Source organism: Vanacampus margaritifer, chromosome 11 (genome assembly GCF_051991255.1).
Source record: "Vanacampus margaritifer isolate UIUO_Vmar chromosome 11, RoL_Vmar_1.0, whole genome shotgun sequence".
In the NCBI taxonomy this organism is placed as follows: Eukaryota; Metazoa; Chordata; class Actinopteri; order Syngnathiformes; family Syngnathidae; genus Vanacampus; species Vanacampus margaritifer.
In genome coordinates, this window is record NC_135442.1 from 12658943 (window position 1) to 12684001 (window position 25059).

At 39.7% G+C, this 25059-nt stretch overlaps 2 protein-coding genes across 5 annotated transcripts in view; both read right to left on the minus strand.

Annotated features, from left to right (window-relative positions):
- The window catches only part of casq2 (calsequestrin 2), a 28210-nt gene extending 7019 nt beyond the window's left edge, over nt 1–21191 (minus strand). The window contains exons 1-5 of one of the 3 annotated variants that reach the window (XM_077580929.1): nt 21044–21191; nt 9223–9381; nt 7538–7708; nt 4401–4569; nt 1770–2088 (exon numbers count right to left, since the gene is read on the minus strand). In XM_077580929.1, the coding sequence (XP_077437055.1) occupies nt 1770–2006 (237 nt within the window). In that variant the 5' untranslated portion in view covers nt 2007–2088; nt 4401–4569; nt 7538–7708; nt 9223–9381; nt 21044–21191. The other 2 variants (XM_077580930.1, XM_077580931.1) reach the window with 2 other exon arrangements.
- slc5a3b (solute carrier family 5 member 3b) lies at nt 13924–21192 on the minus strand. Of its 2 annotated transcripts, none has more exons than XM_077580928.1 (2): nt 21044–21192; nt 13924–17283 (listed from the first exon to the last, which is right to left on the minus strand). In XM_077580928.1, exon 2 carries the CDS (start codon nt 17267–17269, stop codon nt 15140–15142), a length of 2130 nt encoding a protein of 709 aa, XP_077437054.1. In that variant the 5' UTR covers nt 17270–17283; nt 21044–21192; the 3' UTR covers nt 13924–15139. The 2 variants fall into 2 exon arrangements, with proteins under 2 accessions (XP_077437054.1, XP_077437053.1); XM_077580927.1 differs by having other exon boundaries at nt 13924–17468; nt 21044–21190.
- Between the last annotated feature and the right edge of the window lie 3867 nt (nt 21193–25059).

Genomic DNA, 25059 nt, shown 5'->3' on the forward strand with positions numbered 1-25059 from the left:
TGCATGTCTGTCCCTCAGTTATTCTACATCCATGTGCCACTCACTGTGGAACGACAAAATTACTGTACCGTTTTGCGTTTGTGACCATTGACTTTCCCGCATTTCACAACATAGAACTGTTGCTGAGCTGTTGTTATTTTTGGATTAAAAAATTGGCTTGCTAAATATAATTTTTTTCCATAAATGTTAAGAAAATACTAATTAAAGTTTTTCCAACTTGAATGACTACTTTAGGGCCGATACAAATACTTTTTGTTTTTACGGAGTAATATAATGTTCAAGTACACTAGCACATATCAAGTATGCATTGCTGGCATGGGATTAAAGTCAATCTGAAGCGAGAGGTCACGACTGTTCTGTGTGTAACACGAGCTGCATTGTGCACATTGTTTCCAACTGTGTGTGATTCAAAAGGAGATTAACTTTAATCTTCTTTACACTATTCCACGTGGTAAATGATCTTGAATTGGAAATACATATGGCTTGATAAGATCATTGTTATCACAAGTAAAAAATGTAATATTATTCAATGTAATATTATTCAGTTCAGGTCAAAACTGGATAGTCCAAAAAATGACTGATTCAATTTTTATTTATTTATTTATTTATTTATTTCTCACATTTCTCTCATGATTTACCTAAATGTCGATATGCAGCACATTACTCTTCATAAATTTGCATTCTCAAATGATCACTTGTAAAACATTCCCAGGAAGTCACAATGTCCCATCACTGCTGAGTTGTTTTTAGAAGCGGCTCACAGGCTAATTATGTGGACTTTGTGGCCTGCCATGTTGGTGACCCCTGCTCTAAGACTTCAAAAATAAAATGCAGATAAAATTGATTTAAAACATTAAATTAAATTAAAATAATAATAGAACGTTTGATTAATTATTATTAAATTATATATTAAGACAAATTAAATAACCTCTTCATATATTGAGCCCTAATCCAGGAATTTACAGAAATTTGAAAATGCTGTAACATAAGGAAATATTATTTAAATGTAAAATTAAATTAAGTGTAGTAAAACTAAGTAACATGTAATAATAAAATTACATGTTCATATAATCCCATTGATAAAACTGAAATATAAATACATACATTAATTAATATAAATAATATACATATTATAATATAAATAAATACAATTACATGTTCATAAACTCTTCAGATTTACAGAACTGAAATGAAAGTAAGATCAAATAAATCTGGAATGTAAATGAAAGGAAATAAAATGATCAAATTATGAATAAATTATGTTTTAGCAATTAAAGCAACTGCTATTGAAAAAGGGCCCTTTATTTTTATATAATATAAAGACTTAAAGAAGTTAAATATGGATACAGTTATTTATGTACTGAATGTATGTTATCACAATAATCCTCTTCGCTATTATCACTGTATTGTGCTTACCCTTTCCAAAAGTCAGCGCTTACATTGTGAAGCAATTTAACGCTACTGTTATTGGTAGTGTGCCATCTAGTGGTCTGTTTGAACCTAGCAGCAACATGACGCTCTCCTCAAGGAAGAATGTGGCCTTCAAGTGTCAGAGTGTACTTGAAAATAAATAATTGAGCAGCCGTGCCGGATTACAGTTTGAATTTATCATTTGATTGTGATAAACAACTCCATTACCCACAAACCTCGGGACTGTCCATCTACAGTACAGTCCTACATGGAAACCTATGATTTGCAATGCAAATCTCTAATGTGTTGTAGTTATGTTTAAATAGACTCTATCTCCCATCATGCTTCCTTCTCCGAACCTCCAGCACCAGCTCGGTCATCTGGTGTTGTTTCTGCTGCTCCTTGCTGTCGGCCACGGGCTCGTGGTAGAACAGGCACAGCATGTTGTACTGCTTCAAGGCCTTCTTGTAGTTCTTGTCGTTGATGTCCAGGACGCGGTCTTTGCCGTCGTACTGCGGGAACTCCAGGCCCTTCTCGGCTGGGGCCACGGGCACCAGGCCCAGGCACGGGAGCAGGAACAACCAGAGGGAAAGCATGATCCTCAGCTAAGGCGTCCACAAGCTCCAAAAAGTCCCACAAGTGTGCTTTGAGTTGTTAGCCGCAAAGGTCACGCAGGCCCTGGGAGAGGTTACAAGAGGAAATGTGAAGATTCAAGAAAAGCGTCCATCAGCGGTCCCGAGTTATCCCCAGAAATCACACTTTTCCTTGCATCCCTTACTTCCCCCTGCTCCTCTCGCTCCTTCACGCCTCGACAGAGGAGCGCACGGTGCGGCCTGCGAAGGGGGCTGACCGGGGAGAAGGAAAGCCATACATAGCAGCGCTCCACCTCCACCCGTAATGGGTAGGCCCATTTTTAGGAGAGCAGTTGTTTAAAAGCTAAAAATAAACGTCCGAGTGAGAAAGAGAGGCATCTTACGGGGGGCTGGACGGTTGGATGGCCGTGATGTCGAGCTTTAGGGGGTTTGGTTATTTTGGGAGAGGACCAAAAACAAAGTAGATGTGTGATTTAGTGCTTTGAGGAGATAACGGGAGAGTATTTTAGGTGACGGCTCATATCTGTCAACAGGTGTGTGCAAAAGGGCAACTTGAACACTTACAAGCCTTTTGTTATTAGTTTGGGGCACAGTGTGGAAAGATTTTGCAACAAAATGTCTTAAAAAGACACAAATGTTGTTGAATAATACATTAGGTCACGACAAATATATATGGATGCTCAAGCAAGAGGCTCGCTGATGTTAACTGATGATGTGACTGCTACAAAACTGATAGGACAGACAGATACTGACTATAAACATACCGTGAAAGAAAGTCAGGACTTTTAGAAGGCAAGGGAATTGGAATGTTCTTCAACCGTCAAGTCAATCCCCACCTCCCAACCCAAGAGAGCATCCGTTCCACTCACCGGAGACAAAAGCGAAGGCAAAAAACAAAAAACACACACACACATGAATACCATTTAAGACACATAAACAGGTAGAAAATTAAGGCTGAAGACTGAAGTGAAGGCAACAAACAATACTGAAGAAAATGTTAGGGTGACAAAACAAGCAAGCAAAAAAAAGAAGAGAAAGCAAGAAGCCCCACAACCTTGAAAAAAACCCAGCATTAACTGATGAACCTAACATAAAAGTTAAGGCAAAAAGACTCACAACCAGAAAAGTAATATTAAAGATGAAAGTGAAAGTAGGAAGCATACCCAAGAAGAAAAAAATACTCATGGTAAACGTGATGGCATTAAAATCCCAAAATAAAAAGAAAAAATACTGATGACAAAGTGAAGACAAAAAGATTCACAAACAAACAGAAAAATAAATACTGTGAAACTGAAGGCAAAAAAAGATTCACTAAGTAGAAAACAATAATATTGAAGTGAAACTGAAGGATAAAAAGACTCACTAACAAGCAGAAAAAATACATACTGAAGTGAAACTGAAGGCAAAAAAGGCCCAGAAAACAAAAGCAACAAAGGTGAAGGCAATAAGACCCACAATGAAGTAAAAAAAAATATTGATGACAATACTGAAGACTGATTGGCCAAAGGAAGACTAAACAAGCTGAAGAAATATGCAAGACAAAAGTGAAGGCATCCACAATCAAGCAGAAAAGGATTATGGGAAACAAACAACAACAAAAGGGCAACAAGACCCACAAAAAGGGGGGAAATACTGAAGATGAAAGAGAATGCAAAAAGATCAACAAATGATATTAAAGACCAAATTGAAGGCGTCAAGGCCAACAGAAAAGCATAAATAAATACCAACTATACTGAAGACATAAATGAAGATATAAAACCCATACAAACCAAAAGTAGTGGATGAAAGTGGAGATAAAAAAATAAAAATAAAATAAAGCCATTATAATCAAGACAAAAATGTATGCACTAAGACCCATTAAAAAAGTAAAGGCTACAAGGCCATATAGACAATATTGGAGACGAATTGAAGGTAACATGACCTCAAAACTAGAAGAACAAGATACCTAAGATGGAAAAAAAGAGGACAACAGTTCCTACAAATGAGCAGGGAACAGGAAACAAAAACAAATGTGAAAGTGACAAGAGTCACAACAAGACAAAAGTGAAGGCAACAAGACACCTAAACAAGCAGCAAGCGACACTTGAGTCCAAAGAAGGAAAGCAAAGCGAGTAATGCGAGGCGGATGTATTGCTCTGTTTTTCCACAGCAGGCATTTTCACTTAGAGGGACTAACAACATTAAGTGTCTCTGTTTCAGCTTGATGTGTCCTCTCAAGACACAGCATGATTCCAAAAAGATCACTGACTGACCTACACGCCATGGCCACAACATTAGGTACACCTGCACATCTGAAATGTGCTTTGAACGGAACTTTTTTGAGTTTCTCTGTGAGGCGCAGCGCAGTTCTCGCATTAGGCGTCATTCGCCAAACATGTGATCCCGGATAACAAATACCTAATGACGCTTAGGAGGATCTCCTCCGTCTGGGTCAGATCCGGCTGTCCCATTGCACCTCCCGTTGTCATGGTGATGATCCAAAACACCACTAAGGGTTGGTGGGGGTCTTCCAGAAGAGCAGTCAAGTTGATAGTTTTTCAAGACACTGTAGATTGATACTTGTATGCTGGATGTACAGAAAACAACATTATTGGTAAAAGTTAAAGTGCACATTGTTAAGTTGAGGACATTAAGGAATAAATAAAATATGAAAAAATCATAAATCATCTATAAAAATGCATGAATGATATATTCAAATTTGGGACAAAAGCATTAGATCATAAATCAATCAAGTCTGTATGAAAATAAATAAAATCTGGAAAACAGATTTAATAAAATTAATTAATATAAATAAATAGATAAAGAAATAAAATAAATGACATAAAGGCAAAAAATAATACTAAATAATAAAAAATATAGAACAAAATGTATATGAATATGAATAATATAAATAATGTGTATAACTATGGAACAAAATTTCAATTAAATCCTACATGTGTATATACTGAAATAAAGTATATAAAAATGTATATAAAAAGCAATTAAAACACACAAAAACGGCAAATTTCTATACTGTGTAGTAAAAACAAATATTAAGTAGATGTTAATAAAACAAATAGGTACTGTAGATAAATAATAAAAAACTATTATTTTTTAAAGCAGAGTGCTGATTGGTAAATTACTAAAATCAATAAATTCTCTGTGACTGTTAAGTAGATAAAATATGAATATATGGTATATAAAGTAAAAATGTAATCAAGTCAATATTGTCAATAAACAACATGTAATAGGAATACCAAACTATAATTCATAAGTATCAGTTAATGTGTGAATAAAGTGTATATATAAAATAATTTGTTAAATTAGATAATGATTACATAAACTGATAAATTACGTGAGCAGCATGACAAATTATTTCATTATATTTCATTAAAATTCTTGGAATTCTTTTGCCGCTTAATAGCAACCTATAGGGGGAGCCCAAGACAAGAGAATGTTGACATTTGTCCTTCTTGCACTCAACTCGTGAAGTTTCTCCAGGCAAAAGGGGCAAACAAATGACCTCACACTGTTGCATGACTTTCATACATGTTCAGTTAAGGCACCTTGTTGACAACGAGGCCTTGGTTTGTCATTGTGCAATATTAGTGTTGGCCATGAGATGCGCCCTGGAGTCAATCCACACCCAAAGAAGGCTCGATTCATTTGTTTCTGGGTGTATGCGGGAGTCGGGCGAATTCCTTGTACCTCGTCAAAGAGCTCTAGCCATTTTCAACACTTTAGATGGGTCAAAAACATTAACACCAACACATGTGGACTAATAGTATACGTAGATTTGTGGACAAATGGGAAATTTACCATTTGTAACATAAACACACAGGGAGTAGAGTTGAAAGTGGAAATGAGCTTGCAGCTTGTAAATTTCCACATTCTAAAGGAGTGGTGACCAGCTGACCAGAGCCAATAAAAACGCAGCAAAGAAATGTGACTTATTTGGCACGCGGCATTGTTCTTGTAATGCTAAATCAAACATGACCGGGTGCGTCGGTGCCAACTAATCATAACATTGGCACAAGAACTCAAACGGAGCTTACTACCTCTGATTTCCGGTCAACTTTTTTCAGGTCTGCTCATTCCAGTGTCATGGCATGTTTTTAACCTCAGGAATTTACTGCTGGCTCCCACGTACCAAAACGATGTTACGACACAATGCCTGTTGAAAGGACACCAGGGGATCAAATCCGGAATATTTGGAATAATTCTTGAAACGCTTAAACAGGCCAAAAGCACTGACTCCGCAAAAGAAGGCAGCACAAAGTTCAAAAGCCATCATCTGTGACAGTATGTGGGTGTGTTGGTTCCTTTATGGCATGACATGACCATTAATGGTGAAAGGTACAACCAGGTTTTGGAGAAACATGCTTCCATCCAAGAAGTGACTTTTCCAGGCTCAGTTTATTTCAGCAAGACAATACCAGGTCACATTCTGCATACGTTAAAACTGCATGGCTTTGTGGTAAAAAAGTGGCAGCAGTCCAGACCCGTCTCCTATTGAAAATGTGTGGTGCGTTATGAAGTGTAAAATATGACAAAGAAGACTAATCATCATTTTAATACAATATATCTTTAATTCACCTAAATTCAATATATCTCAATGTCACATTTCACTTATCTTAAATTAAGGGGAAATGACTTATAGACATTTGTAACTAGGATTATGGTTCGTTAAAATTATGTTGTGGATAACAATTTGCCCAAAAATATATTTTATTATATATTATTTATGATTGAAACATCTTCCCTAGCTGTTCGCAATGGGTACTCTGGCCAATAGTTTTCAGATTGGATTCGGGTTCGAATTTCCCGCCCCCTGTCTGTGGATGTGACATCATGTGTGCATTGTGTACGTGAAGAAGGGTGTGTGTAGTTTAATTTTTTCGACCACAGGTGGCAGTAGCAATTCGAAATTCAATTTTCTGTGTTCAGCAGCTTTAATTCCGTTTTGTTTAGGCAAAACTGAATAATAATAATTTACAAATGCATGACTGTTAGGAATTTTAAAATATTTCGCCGCCATCATTATACTTAGATTATTTTCAAAAAATATTTGTTATATTAAAATTAAAACGTGTAATTAGTTTGCAGATATGAACAAATCAAGGGATGAGATTGCAGTTGTGTGACCTCTATATCGCTGCTCATTCAATATGTTCTAACGGCAAACTCAAAAGACTGTAAATGTGTCATGTGATGCACTGCCAAGTCAGCATTGGTGTGGTGTGGCGTGTCAAGCAAACACACTAAGGGCTCAACAAACCGGCGGCACTATGACCTAACACGCGAGGCCCGTTTGAACGGCGGTCGTCAGACAAGACCACAACAACGCAACCGCCGAGGCAAAGCTGACATTTGCGGGGGAGGGGGGAAAGAGGATGGTTCATCAAGTGGCGTGTTACATAAACGTTACCTTCACATGCATTCGTAACATAACACGTGCATTAATCAACGCATTAGCTGTAAATACCACATATTACAACTATTACAACTACACAAATGACGACAACATGCACTTTGTCTCTCCCTTGTTTGTGCACCTGCTTATTTGGGAAGGGCAACGGCTTAACCAGGAAGGCAATGCAGTGATCCCAATGACCCATCACTTTCTTGACTTAAGCTGGGGATGCTTCCCCCCTGTACTTTTCCACACAGGCTCCCACGCCCTCATCCAGCTCCGCCTTTTACCTTTTAAATGAGGGTGAACACACCTGAAAAGAGACGATAAGGTTACTTTCTGGAAAATTGCGGAACACGCACACAAAACAGCAGAATTGAATTTGAAATGCAGTATATGAAGAAAGTATAAGAAAATAATAAATGTATTGTGCATTGTTAAAGGAAATGGTAATGTAACAGTGGTAAACATGCCCCTTTCCTGCCTTTTTTTTTCAGTTTGAACATGATATATTTTGTGTATCTTGTGAATATTGGCCTAGACCTGACTGCACACGGGCTATGCAAAGCAGGGGCGTCCACTTGCCTGACAAGTCTGACTGTATACCAAAGGGGGGGCATCCAACATGGTCGTCAGCCGCAAACCACACCTTAAATGATATGCCCCCCAATCCCCGAACTTCGATTGCTTGCGTGGCAATGAACAGGGCTGTAGCTACTCTTAAGATCTTTTTTGGTCCCCAAGTCTTATCAAGCCTTGGAAAGGATATTTTAAAATTATTTTATTGTGTTTTTAGCTGAGATTTACACAATGTATCAACTTCATCAAAATTGGGAATTGTAAATGTGATCACTTTTGGCAAACAAATAGTCCCTAAAGTGTGTATATTTCCAGTACATATAAACAAGGTATAAATCATTTTTTTTTAAATCATTGCGTGTATGATGATATCATCTATAGCAAGCTAACTAGCTACGCTGTGCTAATCTTTAGCTATGGGAGACAACATTCTGGAATAATCTGATCGCTGTAAAACCAAAACAACAAATTAAAATGTGCAAAGTTAGTTCAACTAAATACATTTATATTTGTATTTATCATTTGTCATGCTCCTTCCCCCTTACAAAGTCAACAAAACACTGACATCAAAAATTTACCTATGCTTATTAGGATATGTGTTTGTCAAGACCTAAAGGCTAAATTTGAGCACTTATGACTGTTGCCTATCTACATTTTATTGTCCATGGCAAACTAGGTTTCTAAGAGCAAACTTAAAACCTTCCTCTTTGCTAAAGCTGATAATCAAGCTTAGTTTATTATAGTCAAGTTGCCATACTGCAGTGATGTTCACTTACAACTAAAGTATGTCACTGGTTTTATTTGATGTTGGTGTTGATGGACAATTACAACATTTTTTTTGTTGTTTGATGGATATTTGCATTATACAAGCTATTTATTTACTCTTCTTCCTACTCATCCACATTGTGTGTAATTTACCGTTTAATTTCAATTTTAACACAGATTCCAGTTAGACTACTCGCCATGGTTTTTTTTCAGTTCAAATGTCTGTCTCCGTGATAAGGACACTTATGTTCTTCTGTTTCACTGTGATGACCAATCTATTAATTTGGCTGCCATGATATCACTAACCTTTTTCTTTATCCCCCTTAGTTGCAAGTGACCTGCTTCTTTCTTGTTATCTCTTTTTATTATATCCTATCTTTCGCTATGCTATCACTCCATCTCAACTCAACCAGTCAAGGCAGACAATAATCCCTCACAGAGTCTTAGGTCCGTTGGAAGTTTCCTTCGGAGAGGGAGTTTTACCTTTCCGATGTCCTCTGGGCTTCGGTACTTGAGGAGAATGTATTCTACAATAACTTGTGTTTTGAATTGACACTGTCCATGTAAAATTGCATTGACTTGACTAGCCATGCTAAGCTCATCATTAGCATCAGGCGCAGGCATTTAGGGCCAATCAGATGGCTGAAAAAGACAAAAGAAAATGATCAAATAAGGGTCCAAACATCAGACAGCTGAAACATAAACAGACTTTTTGTTGTAACCTGAGGCATCGCTCACGTGTCTTTAAGTTTTCCACTCACCTTCACCTACATTCTCTAGTTATGAGTTCAAAGTCCCGATGCCATAAAGACTTAAAGGCTTGTTTTGCTTTGTGTACATTGTAACTGAGGAGATTCATAACATTTTTCAAACTATTTTGCCATATCAACAAAATGCTCAGATTGAAAACAATATGCAGCTTCCTTGCTTATTTTATATCAACAGCTTCTCTTGTGTCATCGAGGGGCTATTAAATTGATTTACGGGCACAATTTAAGGAATTCCACCACACTTTGTCCACAGGTGTTTTTTGACAGGGAATAATTCTGTGCTTGCCTGCAGAATTACATCTAGTGTTTATGAAAGAAGGAAGAGGTCCTGTCCTCTCGTTGCCACATTTTTGACTGACATCCAAGATCCGGGAGAAGCCCGAGGACAATCCGAATGAATCAGACCACTTAACACTACCATGTGACCACTAATTAGCCTGCTTCCTTTTCAAACCCTGTCACAAATCAATGATTTCGAAATTAATTTGTGTCCCAGCTGATACTTCCTTTTTCTAAAAATAATGCAGTTACAATTCCATGAAATATTCCCAGGATTCTACTGACGTTGTCTTAGTGGTTAGAATGTGTTTGCCATGCTTGCGTGGGTTTTCTCCATATACAGTACTATAAATATGTTCAGACCAGGACCTAGCTCACCTGGCTGTGACCTTAATGACGACAAGCACTTAAGAAAATGGACGTGTGAATGTTGCTGTTAAGACAGAATACACAGAGGAGACTAGTGTACAGTAGCTCATGTACCTTTGGGAACCACGTGGTTCCTTTGAGAATCTGGAGCTGTTGCTTGGTAACCTAATCACCACAAAGATTTCCCCACCACATAAAAAATTCATGATTGGGAACATAATCTGTATGAGGAGTTATTTGCCATTTTAACCACCGTCATCCTGTTGCTGTTTTGATTCAAAACCACGCCATGCAAAAGAAGCCACTAAATGTGGTCTCCCACTTTTGTTCACAGACCTGAACCCAAATGGTAACACGATCTTAATCATCAATCTATCAATCAATTTATAAACCATTTTATTGGTAATGCGGCATGACGGGAAGCAGTGCCTCAGAATGTATGAACAGAAAGATCAGCAGCCCCTGTGATGAAAAAGTCACTCAGTGGGCCTTCAGGCAAGGAAACGTGTCGCCTTGAGTTTACTTTGTAAGCCGATAGCAATCGCCACACTCATTTTGGGTGTTTTTGCTTCTATCCATGCTTCTTATGAAGTTTATACTGCTTGATTACAAACCGTGACTAATGATATTGTACAAGAGCATGAAGTCCTTTCGCTGCATTCGTTACAGAAAAACACTTGTTTTTGGGCCCGTCCAACATGAGACAATGAACAAAGCTTGGCCCTGGATGCCAGTAGTTTTCCACCAGGACAATATCATGGGGTTTCCTCTTGAGAGAGACACAGAGTCCGAGAGCGAGAGAGAGAGAGAGAGAGAGAGAGAGAGAGAGAGAGAGAGAGAGGGAGGGCTGAGGTTAAAACGCGTAGGAGAGGTGCTGGGCTGAGTGAATTGAGTCAAAATGAAAGTCCGTCAAAACAAGATAAAGTACTGCATGCGGGAATACTAGCACATCCTATCTTCCTGAGGGATATTAAACAGAAGCGTAGCGCTACAATAGGGCATTGTTGACGATAATATTTTTACGCCGGAGAACGTGTTCTGACCCTCTCCAAAACAATGTTATGCATCTCAGCCAACATTTTGAAAAATACACCTCGAAATGTGTCCTCATGCGAGTTCAAGTTCATGTCATCAAGCTGTAAATGATTGTTTCTACGCATTTGACCATGTATACTGACAGTACATACAAGTAGTGATCAAGTATCCAAAACATGACATAGTAAAATAAATAAATTGCAATAAATAAACACATAAATAAATGCCCATTTGTGGCCACAAAATACATATAACATGCATAGAAAATACTATTCTGATTATATAAGGCATGTTGAATAGAATCTAGATTCAAGGTTCTCAGTCTGATGTACTGTATTGCCAACATGTATTTTTACAGTGAATGTTGGGGTCCTTGCCCAGTTAGCCTGTGGCTGAGACCAAGTTTTCTAACACTGGGAAGCACACTTTGCTACTGAATGTCTTGATGGTCTTTCATTCAAGACACGACTTGTCGGCTGTAGCGAAGCGGCCCCAGAACATAATCGAGCCTCCTCTGTGTTTCGCAGAAGGCTTTGTACATTGTTGAATGTGGGATGCCTTGAGGATTAAGGGATAATCAATGCAAACAATCTACGATATTATACACCACAATGTATGTGCAAGAAACAACTTGACCAATAATGGTGCTCATTTTGTGGGATTAACTCCATTAATGGGTTTTGTGTGTTTTCATGGATTGTTTCAATTATGTCTGATAGCATGTTTTGTTTTAAAAATGAACATATCATCAGTGAACCATCATCTCAGAATGGAACATATGAATTGTGTTCCATTTAACAGGTTGTAACATGCTTACTAATCAATATTTTTTTTAGAATACCAAATGCACCTAAAAGTTGTATTTGTCCTTCAACTGAGGCATACCTCTTGTATCAACATTCACTTGATTCAAAACATCACATACACTAGCACACTATAATGAAATCCAATAAAATGCACACATGCGCATCATGAGGTAATTGTTTAACATTTATTATTGTAGTTGTAGTTAACAGCTATGTGTTAAATGCACTAAATAATACTGACACATTATTACCTCTCAATTGTATGTACAGTATGTGAATGATATTGATAAGCCCATGATTTTAAGAATGATGCCCAATGTGACGGATCATGCGGTCACAGTAACACGTGCAAGACGAGACTGAAGACTTCCTCACTGAAAATGAGGAAGTGGAGGGTTTAGGAGGGGAAAAGTGGTTTGAAATCCTCTGTAACTGCTGCTTTTTATTTCAGGAAAAGAGAGGGCTAAAGTGTCAAAAAATAAATAAATAAAAATAACACGTTATAAATAACATGTTCCTTGTGTTCCTTAAAAAGCACATGCTACATTGGGTGAATTTGTTGCTATAAGTCACAGGACAGTGTTATAACTAGTCACCATTTAAATGCCAATACAGATCATGCTCACCTTAAGACTGAAAACAACCAATTCATGGTATCAAACATAAAAACGCAGAAGTACAGCATCTCTAATAGATCAAGTGAGGTCATAAACTTGACTTCTCGGCTGGCTGCATCCAGAGTAAAGATTGGCGCAATCAGCCAATCCTCTTCTGCAACTGAACAGATTAATAAAACCTCGCCAAGGCATTTTGTAATCCTTGTCAAAAGCAACAGAAACGAAACAACTACTAAATATATCGTTGGATGTCGCATGGCAACAAAATGAGTTATTTCCCTCAGGTGAAAGTCGTCTCATCTGGTTCAAATTAGAAGTTGTTCAAGGATATCTACAAACAGATGCTTGGTCTTCTCATGCTTTGCAGACCACATGATCCATAAAAAATCTGCAGGGGTTGTGTTTGTCTCTAAATGTTACATTGTGATTTACAGCAGGCGACCAGTCTGCTTTTCGCCTAATGTCAGCTTAGCTAGAATAGGCTAGCTCCCAGGTACTTTGAACAAATACATGGTAAAGAAAGTACATCTGCAGTGATCATCTAACTTTTTAGTGCATTTAATCAATGGCCGCCCCTAAGATGGATAAAAGTGGGTGGATTTTGCTGCTTAAAGTTTTTAAAGGTAATAATTGTACATTAAAATTAACAAAGCTATCAAATTAATTCTGGACAAATCAAATGTTACTGCTGAAAATGGTCAAGTATCCCTTCAATTCATATTCCACAAATGTAATATTTATTAATCAGAATACTGTGTTTAAAATAGTAGGGATGCATAGTACATATTATTGTAAAGAAAATTTTAGGGTTGACTTCTTCAAACAGCGCATGTTACAGAGGTTTACAGTAATTAATTAAATGAATCAATTACTCAACTTTTTTTCATTTTTTTTTTTACAAGATTGTAGAATCTGATATTACACATGGGCTACCATATTTGTAACAATTGCTCAATTATTCAGAACAGCAATCATGTTTTTTTTTGTTTCCACAAAATCCTTTATTTAAAATCTCTTCAAAGAAACTCCATAAAAATAACAATGCATCTCTCTCTAAAAAATAAAAACAAATTTTAAAAAATGACATGTTTAAAGCTCTTTCCCAGTTATCATCACTATAACAGTCACAATCAATCTACCATCATTCGCACCCGACATTGATACAACACAATTAAATACATCATGGTTTGTTGTTGTTTTTCTTTGTTGGTATCTACAGACAATGAACCTTGTTCAATTAAACCCAATCCAACAGTGACCAATAGTTATTCAGATGGAGATAACTGAAAAGCTACGACACAACAAAGCTGATTTAGCAGATGGATTTAATGACACAGCACACAAGTTGGAGTGTGAAAACTTTTTTGTCTGTTACTTGACTTTTTTCCAGTCTAGAAACTCACACTAAGACACATTTGGTAAAAGGTTATACAAAAGTTGCATTTGCACAACAAAAAAATAATCATTTAGCAGTGCAGTGCGTACATGTGGACACAGTAGATACACTTGAGAATGCTATTTGACGGACACAACTACAAAATAATCCATTTTAATAAAATGCAAGACTTGACGCACTTCTTGAACGTAACATGAGATATGCATAAAACATAGATGGATACAAAATCGTTTTTGTTATTATGCTATAGTAGTGCATGAAAAACTTTTTTTTTATGGTTTTCAAATTTAACATCAAAGTACAACAGAAAATAACACATTTTAACGACACACACACACGGTTAAGTACCATACTAAACAATCTGTCAAATTTGTGCTTCGTGTTTAATAATTGTGTCACCAGTAAAAAGGCAAAGCTTTATAAGATTAAATGACAAAACGTCAAAATGGTCCCCCATAAAGAAGAGAGGCTTGGTTAGGATTTATTTCATGAAGTATGCTAATTGTATGTCCAGGCCCAAAAACAAAACAAAAAAAGATTAACAGACACACCTCAAATTTAACATCTAAGAAGCATGAGCTTTAGAACACAACTTCTCGTGGTCTATGATTTTAAATAAACTCTTACCACAAAACACATAAATGCTACAGGAGTAACTAAGCTTACAGTCACAGTCAACAGTACAGAAAAATGAATCACAAAATTTGTCACGATACAAAAAAAACAACAACAATAAGATGAGTGCATATGTCAAATAAGGCCAATATTCAAATTAATTTGGAGTAAAATGATCCTCAATAGCCAACAAGATATTCAGAGTGCAGGATTAACAACAAGCTCTGTACAAAATGGACAGGCAAGTGCCAGATAAGCATGAAAAAGTCTTGAAAAGGAGCACATTTTGTTGGTGGGGAAGCTTTGATCATTCCAAAAAAAATGATTAGAATAAGCTTAGATCCCTGTTAGAGATGCTACAAAAGACAACTGTAAATATTACAGACAGATCTTCTCAAAGCTTTATAAATTCCTCTGTTTGTAACAGGCCCCCCTGCGACGCCGGCGACGTCCACCTTGGCGAAAGCCTCCCCACCAGTCGGTACCAGTTAGCTGATTGCGAGGGTCGATCGACTACAGCGAGAAAACGACAAACATGAAGATGCCCACGGAGCAGACTAACAGCAGGCCGAGGTTGAGGAACAGTTTGACTCGCGGGGGCTCGTGCAGCATCTCCGCGATCACCCTGGCGTTGTCCTGCGGCGCTCTGGGCTGAGCGTCCTTCGACGGCTCCTTGAAGCCGCAAAACCAGTCCAACAGGCGAATGCAGCGGCTGGCCTCGTGGCGTTCTCCCTCGTCCAGTTTGGCGAACCTGTCCGCGGGGGTGCTGGCGGGGGACGGCTCTGCGCTGGGGGTGGCCGGGTCGTGGTCCGTGGACGGGACCAGGAGTTTGATATCGGCGCCGTCCAGACATCTTTCCTTTCTGACATCTGGCGGCAAACCTTTGTGCAAGCTTGCGTCGCCGCTGCAGAGGTTCTTCTCAGTCAGCGTGTTCATTAGCTCTCTGTCCTTTTTGTTGTCAGGCAACTTTTCAACATGACGAAGTCCCCACACCGTGGTAGTGCGGATTTGATGCTCATCCAGCGGAGGTGTGAGAAGACTCACCACCACGGCCACAAAGCCCGAGATCCAGAACAGACCGGCTGCCACGTACATGTAGTGGACGTGAACGATGAAAGCAGGTCGGGTGTCCGGTTGGTCGCAGTGAGGCTGGCGGTACATAAACGCCAAGACCAGTCGGATTGTACCCAGCGTGAAACCCGTCATGCCTCCCCAGAACGCCCCTGTCTCATTACACCTCTTCCAGAACACGCCAAGCAGGAAGAGAGCGGCGATGGGCGGGGTGAGATAGCCGGCAACCTCCTGGATGTAAAGGTACGTCTGCCCGCCTTGCATCTCGATGATGACGGGAACCCAAGCGATACTGATGGCCACCATGAGCACCACAAAAAGGCGCCCCACGATGAGCAGTTCGCGTTGGGACGCCTTCTTTTGAACGGTTTGGTAGATATCCAGGGTGAAGATTGTGCTGGCGCTGTTGAAGATGGAGTCCAGATCACTCATCAGGGCGGCGATCATGACCGCCATCATCAGGCCGCGCAGTCCCACGGGCATCACGGCCATGACCAGACGCGGGTACGCGATGTTGGAGCAGCCGGCGTGGGAGCCGCACACGGCCATGCAGTGCTCGGGTCCGATGCAGGCGATATCGTCTGTGAACAAGATGCGGGAGATCATGCCCGGGATGACGATTACAAACATGGGAAGGATCTTAAGGATTCCCGCCATGAGTGTCGAGCATTTCGCGTGAGCGATGTTCTTCGCGGCGAGCACTCTCTGAACTATGACCTGGTCAGCGCACCAGTACCAAATGGAGGCGGTGGTTTGGCCGAGAATGAAACCCGGCCATGGGATGTCTTCATCCAAGGGGCCATGGAGGATGCGCAGGGAGTTGGGTTTGGGTTGGATACGGCAGGAGGGAGAATAGGTATAGTTCCCCGTGGCCAAGATGGCGGTAACATTGGGGACAGCTTCCATGTACTTAGCTCTGACACCTTGCAGCCCACCCACTTTAACGAGGCTGATGATGGTTAACGTTAACGCTCCACTGATCATCAACACGGCCTGAAGGGCATCTGTGTACAGAACAGCCACCAGCCCACCGGTGATGGTGAGTATGGCGGTCATGCTAATGAGCAGGACTATAGACAGGTAAAGGTTCCACCCGAGGGACTCCTGGATGAAGAGAGCGCCGGCGTACAAGTCCACGGACAGCTTGGTGAAAATGTAGAGGAGAATTGACAGGAAAGCAAAGTAGACCTTCAGCCGAGTTCCCCCGTAGCGTTTTGACAAGTACTCGGGCATGGTGTACACACCCGAGTGGATGTACACGGGAATGAAGACCCAGCCGAGCAGCTGCAGAAGCAGAATGGCGTTGAATTCCCAAGCGCCGACAGCAAAGCCGCCCGCCGCTCCCGACCCGGCCAGTCCGATGAAATGCTCGCTGCCGATGTTGCTCACGAAGAGCGAGGCGCCGATCACGATCCACGTCATGGAGCGTCCGGCCAGGAAGTAGCCACTCACAGTGCTGCGGTTGGCTTTCCACATGGCGAAAAAGCCGATGACCAGCACTAGGACGAAGTAGAGCGCAACCACAGCAATGTCGGCCGTTTCCATTCCAGGACCCATTTTCGCAGATGACATGAAAATAACAAATTCTTGCCAGAAATAGAAACAGTGTCAGTTATTTAACACCAAAAACAAAAACAGCAGAAATGCTCTGCTTTGGTTTGCTGTCTGGATGGAAGCTGTAGTATCCACGGTCAGGTCAAATTCGCTAGCTGTGCTTCGGATGGGCTTATCCACCAGCACTCAGGTTATCCTACTTTTTGAGTTTTTGTTCCTGCAAGACAGCAAAGGCAAAGAAAAACACCTCATTAGAGATCGCACTTAAGGTGGAAAGGCTGAACGTTTATATAAACATGAAATAAGCTTCGGCATTTTAATATCAAAACAAATCGACAGCAGATGCACATTTTCTCAAAAGTGGTGGAAAATTGTGAGGTGAACATGGGGAAAACATTTAAATTGGTCTGTCTTCGCAGATTAATCTTTTGGGCGAAAAACTAACAGATTAAGCACGGCCACTGTAAACGTGTCAAGAATCTTAATAACATTATGTAAGCAATCAAGAAGTCAAACTGGAAACACAAATGTGCAACGGTTCTTGAATGAGCCCCGTTTGCCCAAAAAAAATGTGAAGTATACCTGCATGTTATATTAAAAAGGATGAAACCTCAGAAAACAATCTTAGTCAAAGGTTATAAACAAAAAAAAACTAATCAGCAAAAAATTACATGAGAATTGCTTTTCCCAAGTCACGACACAAGTGGATCTGTTTCTGATATATTCTAATCAAGTTGTAAACTTGAGTTATCATGCTTGCCATCTTGTGTGTCCTGCAGGCTGCAGCATTAAAATTGGAAAAAAAGGAAGAGATTGTTGTGTAGAGCAGTCACAGCCACTGAGTTTTTAAGTTAGAGCTGAACCGAAGAAGCATAGTAATTTTTTGATTGAATTATTGTCGGGGATGTACTTTTGTAAGACCAAAGCACTTTCTTTTTTTCTTTTACCTTTGACTGTGTGAATATTATGAAAAATAATCTATGTATTCCTTGAAAAAAAAGTATTAATGAATGATTTTTTATTTATATTACTGACTTAATGGTGTTCTAAAAAACCCTTTATCACTTAAAATTGGTTTGATTTTTATCCAAAAAATAAGAACTTGGATTGACTACTTTGAAAGATCTTACGCAATAGTGTTTGTATAGGTTACATTACATTAGCCTGTTTTGAGAATTTAATTGGATTTCATTTGACATACCATGCACGGAGGCATTTTTTTCTGGCTGAATCGTTTTGTATTCCTGAACAGTTTTAAAAATATTGCTCCACTTTTTCTTTTTTCTTTTTTAAAGAGCTCAGCTCACACAAGTTCATACGGTTTCCAACTACATCTAGCACTAACCTCGAGACAAAACTGACCAACTTCAAGTTCAGCTGACCAATCAATTAGTATTGCCCTTATCTTTTAGCGACAGGATGTACAATGTCAGGCAACTAACTCCCCGCAGGAGCAATGAAACTGGAGACGGGCCAGGTATTATTGTTTTTCTGCTGCAATAAGACACCAAAACCAGTCTGCACAAAGCTGACAGAAGTCAATTAACTAAACCCTGGGGATTAGACCTAGTGGTACAACAATGCATATGCCCACACTTTATTCTCTAATGGCGACTCAACTCCCTCACCCTCTCCCTGGCTACCTGCAGTGCATAATAAAGCTGACACACGTAGAAAGGCTTGCAAGGTTGCAAGGCAACTGCGATGGAACAATGCTGCTTAAATTCACTGTGCAAAGTGACGGACTGACTTAGCAATTTGTATAAAAGGTCACCCTGTTAAAAGGGTCTCGCAAACTTTTTTAAGCATCATGCACTACCATAACATACACATTGACCAGCCAACAAGATAAAAACATGCAATGCAAGCGATGTATCAATAAAAAGATTTAACTATTCATTGACTTATTTTGGCTCCAGGTCCTTTATGCTACATTCACACCAAAACCGGAAAGGCGAGCTTCCTTTTTTTGAGTTTTTTTTCCTCATTCATGCATTTGCGTACGCCAGAGAGGAGGAGGCGTGTCCCTTGGTGAACACTTTACCATCGCCAACTACTTCCACTTCCTTCCTGGGTACTATTTTCTCCAGCAGCGAGAGGTTTTTGAGGTACGTGATAGCACTTCTGCTTTTTTAGTGGCAATCCGGCGGCCGGCAGTTATGCTAAATAACTTTGACATGGATGAAAAACATTGCTGCTACCTCGGTACAGTTCAACAGCAAGTAAATACACTTACCAGCACTTGTATGCTACTTCCTTGCTCACCATTCGGTCCCGGTTGGCCGTGTTGTTGCGCTCGGGGTGACAACAGGACGCTGTGTGTGAGGTAGCCGGTACACGAAGCCGATTGGCTACCGCGAGGCGAAATGTGAATAAAGTTCAAATTTGGCGAACATGCGAGTGTGCAGATTTTCGGCAGGAATGTGCGGATTTCGCTGCGCCGCCCCGCGTCCCAGCGCTCCAAACGCGTACTGCGCGCCGCCCAACGCACTTTTGTTCTGGTCCACGTACCTTGACTACAATGCAAACGCGCCGCCGAAACGCCTCCCACCGGTTTTGGTGTGAATGCAGCATTAAGTTGGGAACCTCTGTAGAAGTAGTGGAGTCACTCGTGTACATTAAAGGTATTTTTTAAGTCATACACACATTATACACATTAAACATACATTTTGAAGTGGAGAAAAATGGCCCTATAATGTAGTTGAGATTTGAACGCAGAACCTCAGATTGTGGGGCAGAAATGCCAACCACTAGTCCCGCCCTATGGCAGCAAATTAATGAGTCAAGCATAAAAATAGTTTTTTGTTTTGTTTTGTTTTTAAAGGCTTTAAAAAAAAATTAATTAATTACTCTAATCCAATCAATTACCTTGCAACCCATTTCGGCATCTGCAGAAGGTGAGAAATTCCTAGAACTTTTAACTGTGAGGCAGACATGCTAAACACTAATCCATGGGTTGATTTATGCAACAAATGAATCAAAAAATAAAGATGATTTTAAAAAAAAATTGACAAATTATTACTCTGGTGCAATAAAAAGTGACTCCCATTTTGGCTATGGGCTCCTAAATTTGGGAATCTGTGTAGTGAGAACTTTCTCTAACAGCCACATGTGCCTATACATTGAAAGCATTTTTTTGTAGTCATCATCATACAAGATGAGAAGTCTTGGCTGCACGCAGGAATGCCAAACCAGAAACTCAGAGATGTGAGGCTGATGTGCTAACCACTAGTGCACCATGCTGCCTATGAGAACAGATTGAGTGACAGAAGGCTTTTTTTGCAGTAACTCCAGTCTACACATTGCATTTTCAACAAAACTGTGAACATTTGTCAAAGTGAGTATGGGTAAACGGGCTTCTCTTTGTGTAAAATTATGAATGTGCCCTAATAAAAAAAAGGGACTCGCGAGGCAGTTTGTTTCTGGGCCCCTGAGTTTGGCAACCTGCGTAGTAGGTGAGAAATGTCTAGAGCTATCACTCGCATGTCTTCTCCTGCTGCGTATCTCACGAGTCTCCGTATCTTTACATAAATAAAACGGACATCTCAACGCATTTTTAATGTCATAAATATATATATTAAATATACAATGAATAGGGTAGTCCGAATTCTGGATATTTAACAAGACACGTGAAGGCACCACGAAACAGGAAATTAAAGCTTTACATTACGAGCAAATATTTTTCATCACGCGTCTTTTAAAATAAAAATCTTATAAAAATATATAGACGCATCCACACGCATAAGTAAAATTGGTGGATATGCTGATAGTGATGAGCAAAACAACATATACCTTTCAAGCTAGCGCCAGCTATGCAACGGCAACACCCCCCGGAGAGGAGGATGCACAAGTCAACAGCAAGATGAAGAAGAGGCGGAGGAGAAGCCCAGGTTGTCTCGTTTCATTGCCCCGTTAGAAGTGGTCCCTCTGTGTCTCTCTGGATGCGATGTTTTCTGAATGACGGGCTTGTCTTGTACAAGTCGAAGCTGCTCTGCTGCCTCTCCTTATAGCGAGCGGACGTATTTCTACCGCCACGCCCCACACGTGTGGCTCACCCGTGACGCGTCAGGCTGTAAACCCCCCCAAATAAAATACAATAAAACAAACAAATAAATAAATAATAAAATAAAAATAATAACTAAAGGCAAAACCAGTTATCTCAGCACTTGTGTTTTTAGAACTTGGCAAGTGCATTTTCTTCCCCATTTCTCTCCAAGACACACCCCTGAATGCAACATCTCTCACTTGTTTATTTTGTGTGTGTGTGTGTGTTTTAACATTGGTTAGCACAAACATTGGTTGTAAAACGAACTAAAGACCGTGTAACATACATATACCACCACCTCTATCACTTAGAATTTTCATAAAATAATTTGACTTTGATAAAATCATGGAAAATACTAGAACTCCCCATGCAACTGAGTGATTAGAGAACTTGTGATCTGATTTGGTAGCGAATACTCAAGGATCAAGCCTGGAGAACATTCTAGATTCAACAATATGTTTATTTCTATACATTGGGGTTACATGTTAGCAGCATGGCCTAGTGAAGTGTTTCCCAACCTTACAAATTTAGTGAAATTGAATAATCCTGCGGCACACTTGATTATATAGTGGGATCACTGCCTGAGTGTTTAGCATGTCTGCTACACAGTTCTGATATTCAGGGGGTTCAAAGCACTGCCTTCATCTGTGGATTTTGCAAGTTCTCCCTGTACTTGTGAAAATATTCCGGCTACAACCATTCCAGGGTGCACCCCACCTTTAGGGATGGTCTACGTTTTACTTGCATCCCAGTGCTATAGAAAATGGATGGATGGGTTTGATGTTCTTGCAAGGACTTGTTTTTCAAATTGCATGGTGGGTTGGTCCCATAAATGAATTCCCACCCAGGGTCTTAACAATAAAATAAAAAGGGAGTTTTCATGTCATTGTTTTATTTGCATTTTAAAACAAAACGTGAATTGTTGCAATAAGGCCTTTTTACCGGCTGTATCATATTTTAAAAGCACACTAATGCACCAGGATGAAACATGACATTCATATTATTGTCCCAAAACTGACCAACGCCAAAGTTATTGAGTCATCTTTGTATGTGGTTGCTACATTACTCTGCCTTTAGTGGAAAATTCCACTATTTACATGATATATTTTAAATAACAACCTCATACAGTCATTGTGCATGTGATAAAGTGACATGTGACTATCTTCATGACAGTCATCTAATCATTAAAAAAATGTAGTGTCAGTGGGAGATAACAAGGCCAGCAGAACAGTTGACTTTCATCAAAACATCCTGCAACGGCAGACATGGCTCTGCATATTACAGGGGGAGGGAAGCCGAGTAAATTTCCACTGGCTCTTCTGGTCCGATACGTTGTAAATTTCCATTTCGAAGAAAACTACGTTTCCCAGCGAGCTTTGCGCGATGGTGACGTATATGTATATATGTCAGTCACTTCTTCGCGCGACCACCGAACGAGTCTCCCGCTTGGAATGTAGGAAGACCTTACGCTAAATGTACATGTTTTGAGTCTTTGACACGCTTCTCGAAACAAATCCAATGTTACAAAGTTTCATTCATCACATCGTTGAATGTATTTTAAATAGTTTCATCAGGAAACTTAATAAATACCAGTTGTGACTGGTGGAATTTTCGCTTGGGGCGCTATAAATAAATATTGATCTATCCAGTCAAACCATTATTAACTAGTAACTTGATTTTTTAATTATACTTTTATTAGTAGTAATAGTAGTATTTTTACACAGTGTGCAACAAGATGTGTGAAACCTCCTGTATGCTGTATATGGCATAGGGAGCTTGTATATTTTACTTTGAAATAAACCTTTTTTAGTTATTTATGATTGTATTATTGTCAAAAGTCAGGTGAGTAAGGCTCGGGAAGATAAGCATTTCAGAGAATAGATGGTGAATGATTGTATTATTTTAATTATTTTTTTATGTACAGCACTTTGTTACATCTACAGTTGTTACATTGCAATATAGAGTTCAGTTTTCAATTTTAACCGAATTATACTGTACCATGACCTTTGAATTATGAAAAGCATGTCAATAAAAAAAAAAGCCAAAATTAAACACAATGTTATCTGGGATAGAACAAACACCTTTCTTAAACCAGTCAATAAGTGAGGTCTGCTTTCACAGTGAGTGCAGGCAACAATTTAATAAAGCGCGTCTAAGCTTAGATGCAAACCTTCAAAATTGCTTTGAAATCAACAGTGTTGATTTGTGTCTGAGTCCTGCCATTTTTAACATCTGCAGACTTGACTGGCTGATTGTGGGAGACTGGGAACAGAACTGACTTCGGTTGACTTGGCTCAGGCACGAGAACCTGAACTAGAACTGACTTCAGCTAATTCGGCTCAGAGGGAGGATTTAATTGTAACTCCGAGGTCTGAAATTCTTTATATTTATCTTTTTTTTATTTTTTTTTGAGCTCAGTATTGTTCATTCGGCAATTTTACCGATTTGACATGTCATTATCATTGCTCTCTTTTTTTTATATATATATATTTTCTTATGAATTTTTATTTTGTATGTGGGTGAGTAAGTGTTTGTGCGTGTGTGCATGCGTGTGAGTGTGTATTCATTAGTTCACCTAAAACCTATTAAAAAATCCCATACCGTTCACCTAAACCGAACACTTCAGAACCCAGCCAGAGCCGTGAGGCCGTCAGGAGACCCGAGGAAGGACCAAAGAAAAGAAAGGAAAGTGAAATCCAGCACTGACCGGGGGCTGAAATTCAATTCCCTACCTCAGCAATATCCTTAGGACCGACTGCGCATATTAAACTTTTAATTAGAGTCTATGGTCAGTGTTCTCTGCGCATAAGTTGTCCAACTTATGTATGCAACCGGCAACATAGTTTATTTGTTCTCATGGGAATGAATGACAAATTAATTAGCTTGGTGTAGCATGATTGACTCGGGGTTGGCACGTCTGCTTCACATGTCTGGTAGCTGTAGTGCTCATACATGTTGCTCTTGAAGTGCCAAAATAAAATAAAAATAATACATTTTCAGGTTGAAACAAAAGATAGCCAGCAACATTTGTCTGCTTGGACAAAAAAATAACAAAAACAAACATTTACTATACATTAAATTCATCTAAGTTGTAAATTTGGCTCAATGCTTCCGATAGCGTTTGGGTCAGCAGAGAAGGCCTTGAAGGCCCTGACAGCACGCCACCGATAAACAGATATTGAAAATCTAAATGGAGGCTGGCATGACCTCATAATCTCAAGTGTTGGCAGGCCTGATCGCAGTTTTGGACACTGACTCTTTTCACACAGTGATTGAATGAACAATTTGCCAAACTTTCCACATGACAAAATGCCCACAAAGCCAAACGTGCACACTGGCGTGACTGCATGCCAACTAAGCTAGTTGGCACACTTTGGCTGACTTCACTAATAACAATTTAGCTCCTGTTGAGCAGTGAAAAGGCGGAATTTCATCACCATTTCACTGTGATAATTTGTTGCAGAAGTGTAGTATAATAAAGGGACATATAATCCACTTTACTCTTCAGGGCTCTGATGTGGAACCAATTACGTCCGTAACTCCCTGTAATACACCGGAACATGCAGGATAGTGGCCCTTGAGGGCCGGAGTTCGACACCCGCTGTGGCCAGCAGAATGAGTTGATGGGCCCTTCCATGCACGACCCCTTGGAATGCAGTTTCACCGACTTGAAGCAGATGCATGTGGTTGCATTTGCACAGCATACTTCTATTGCATTGGGACTCAAGTGGGCTACATTCACAGCCAGCCAACTACTTGTGGG

Coding starts and splice junctions, on each gene's coding strand:
- slc5a3b (XM_077580928.1), bottom strand. CDS start 17,269: ATGTCATCTGCGAAAATGGGTCCTGGAATGGAAACGGCCGACATTGCT.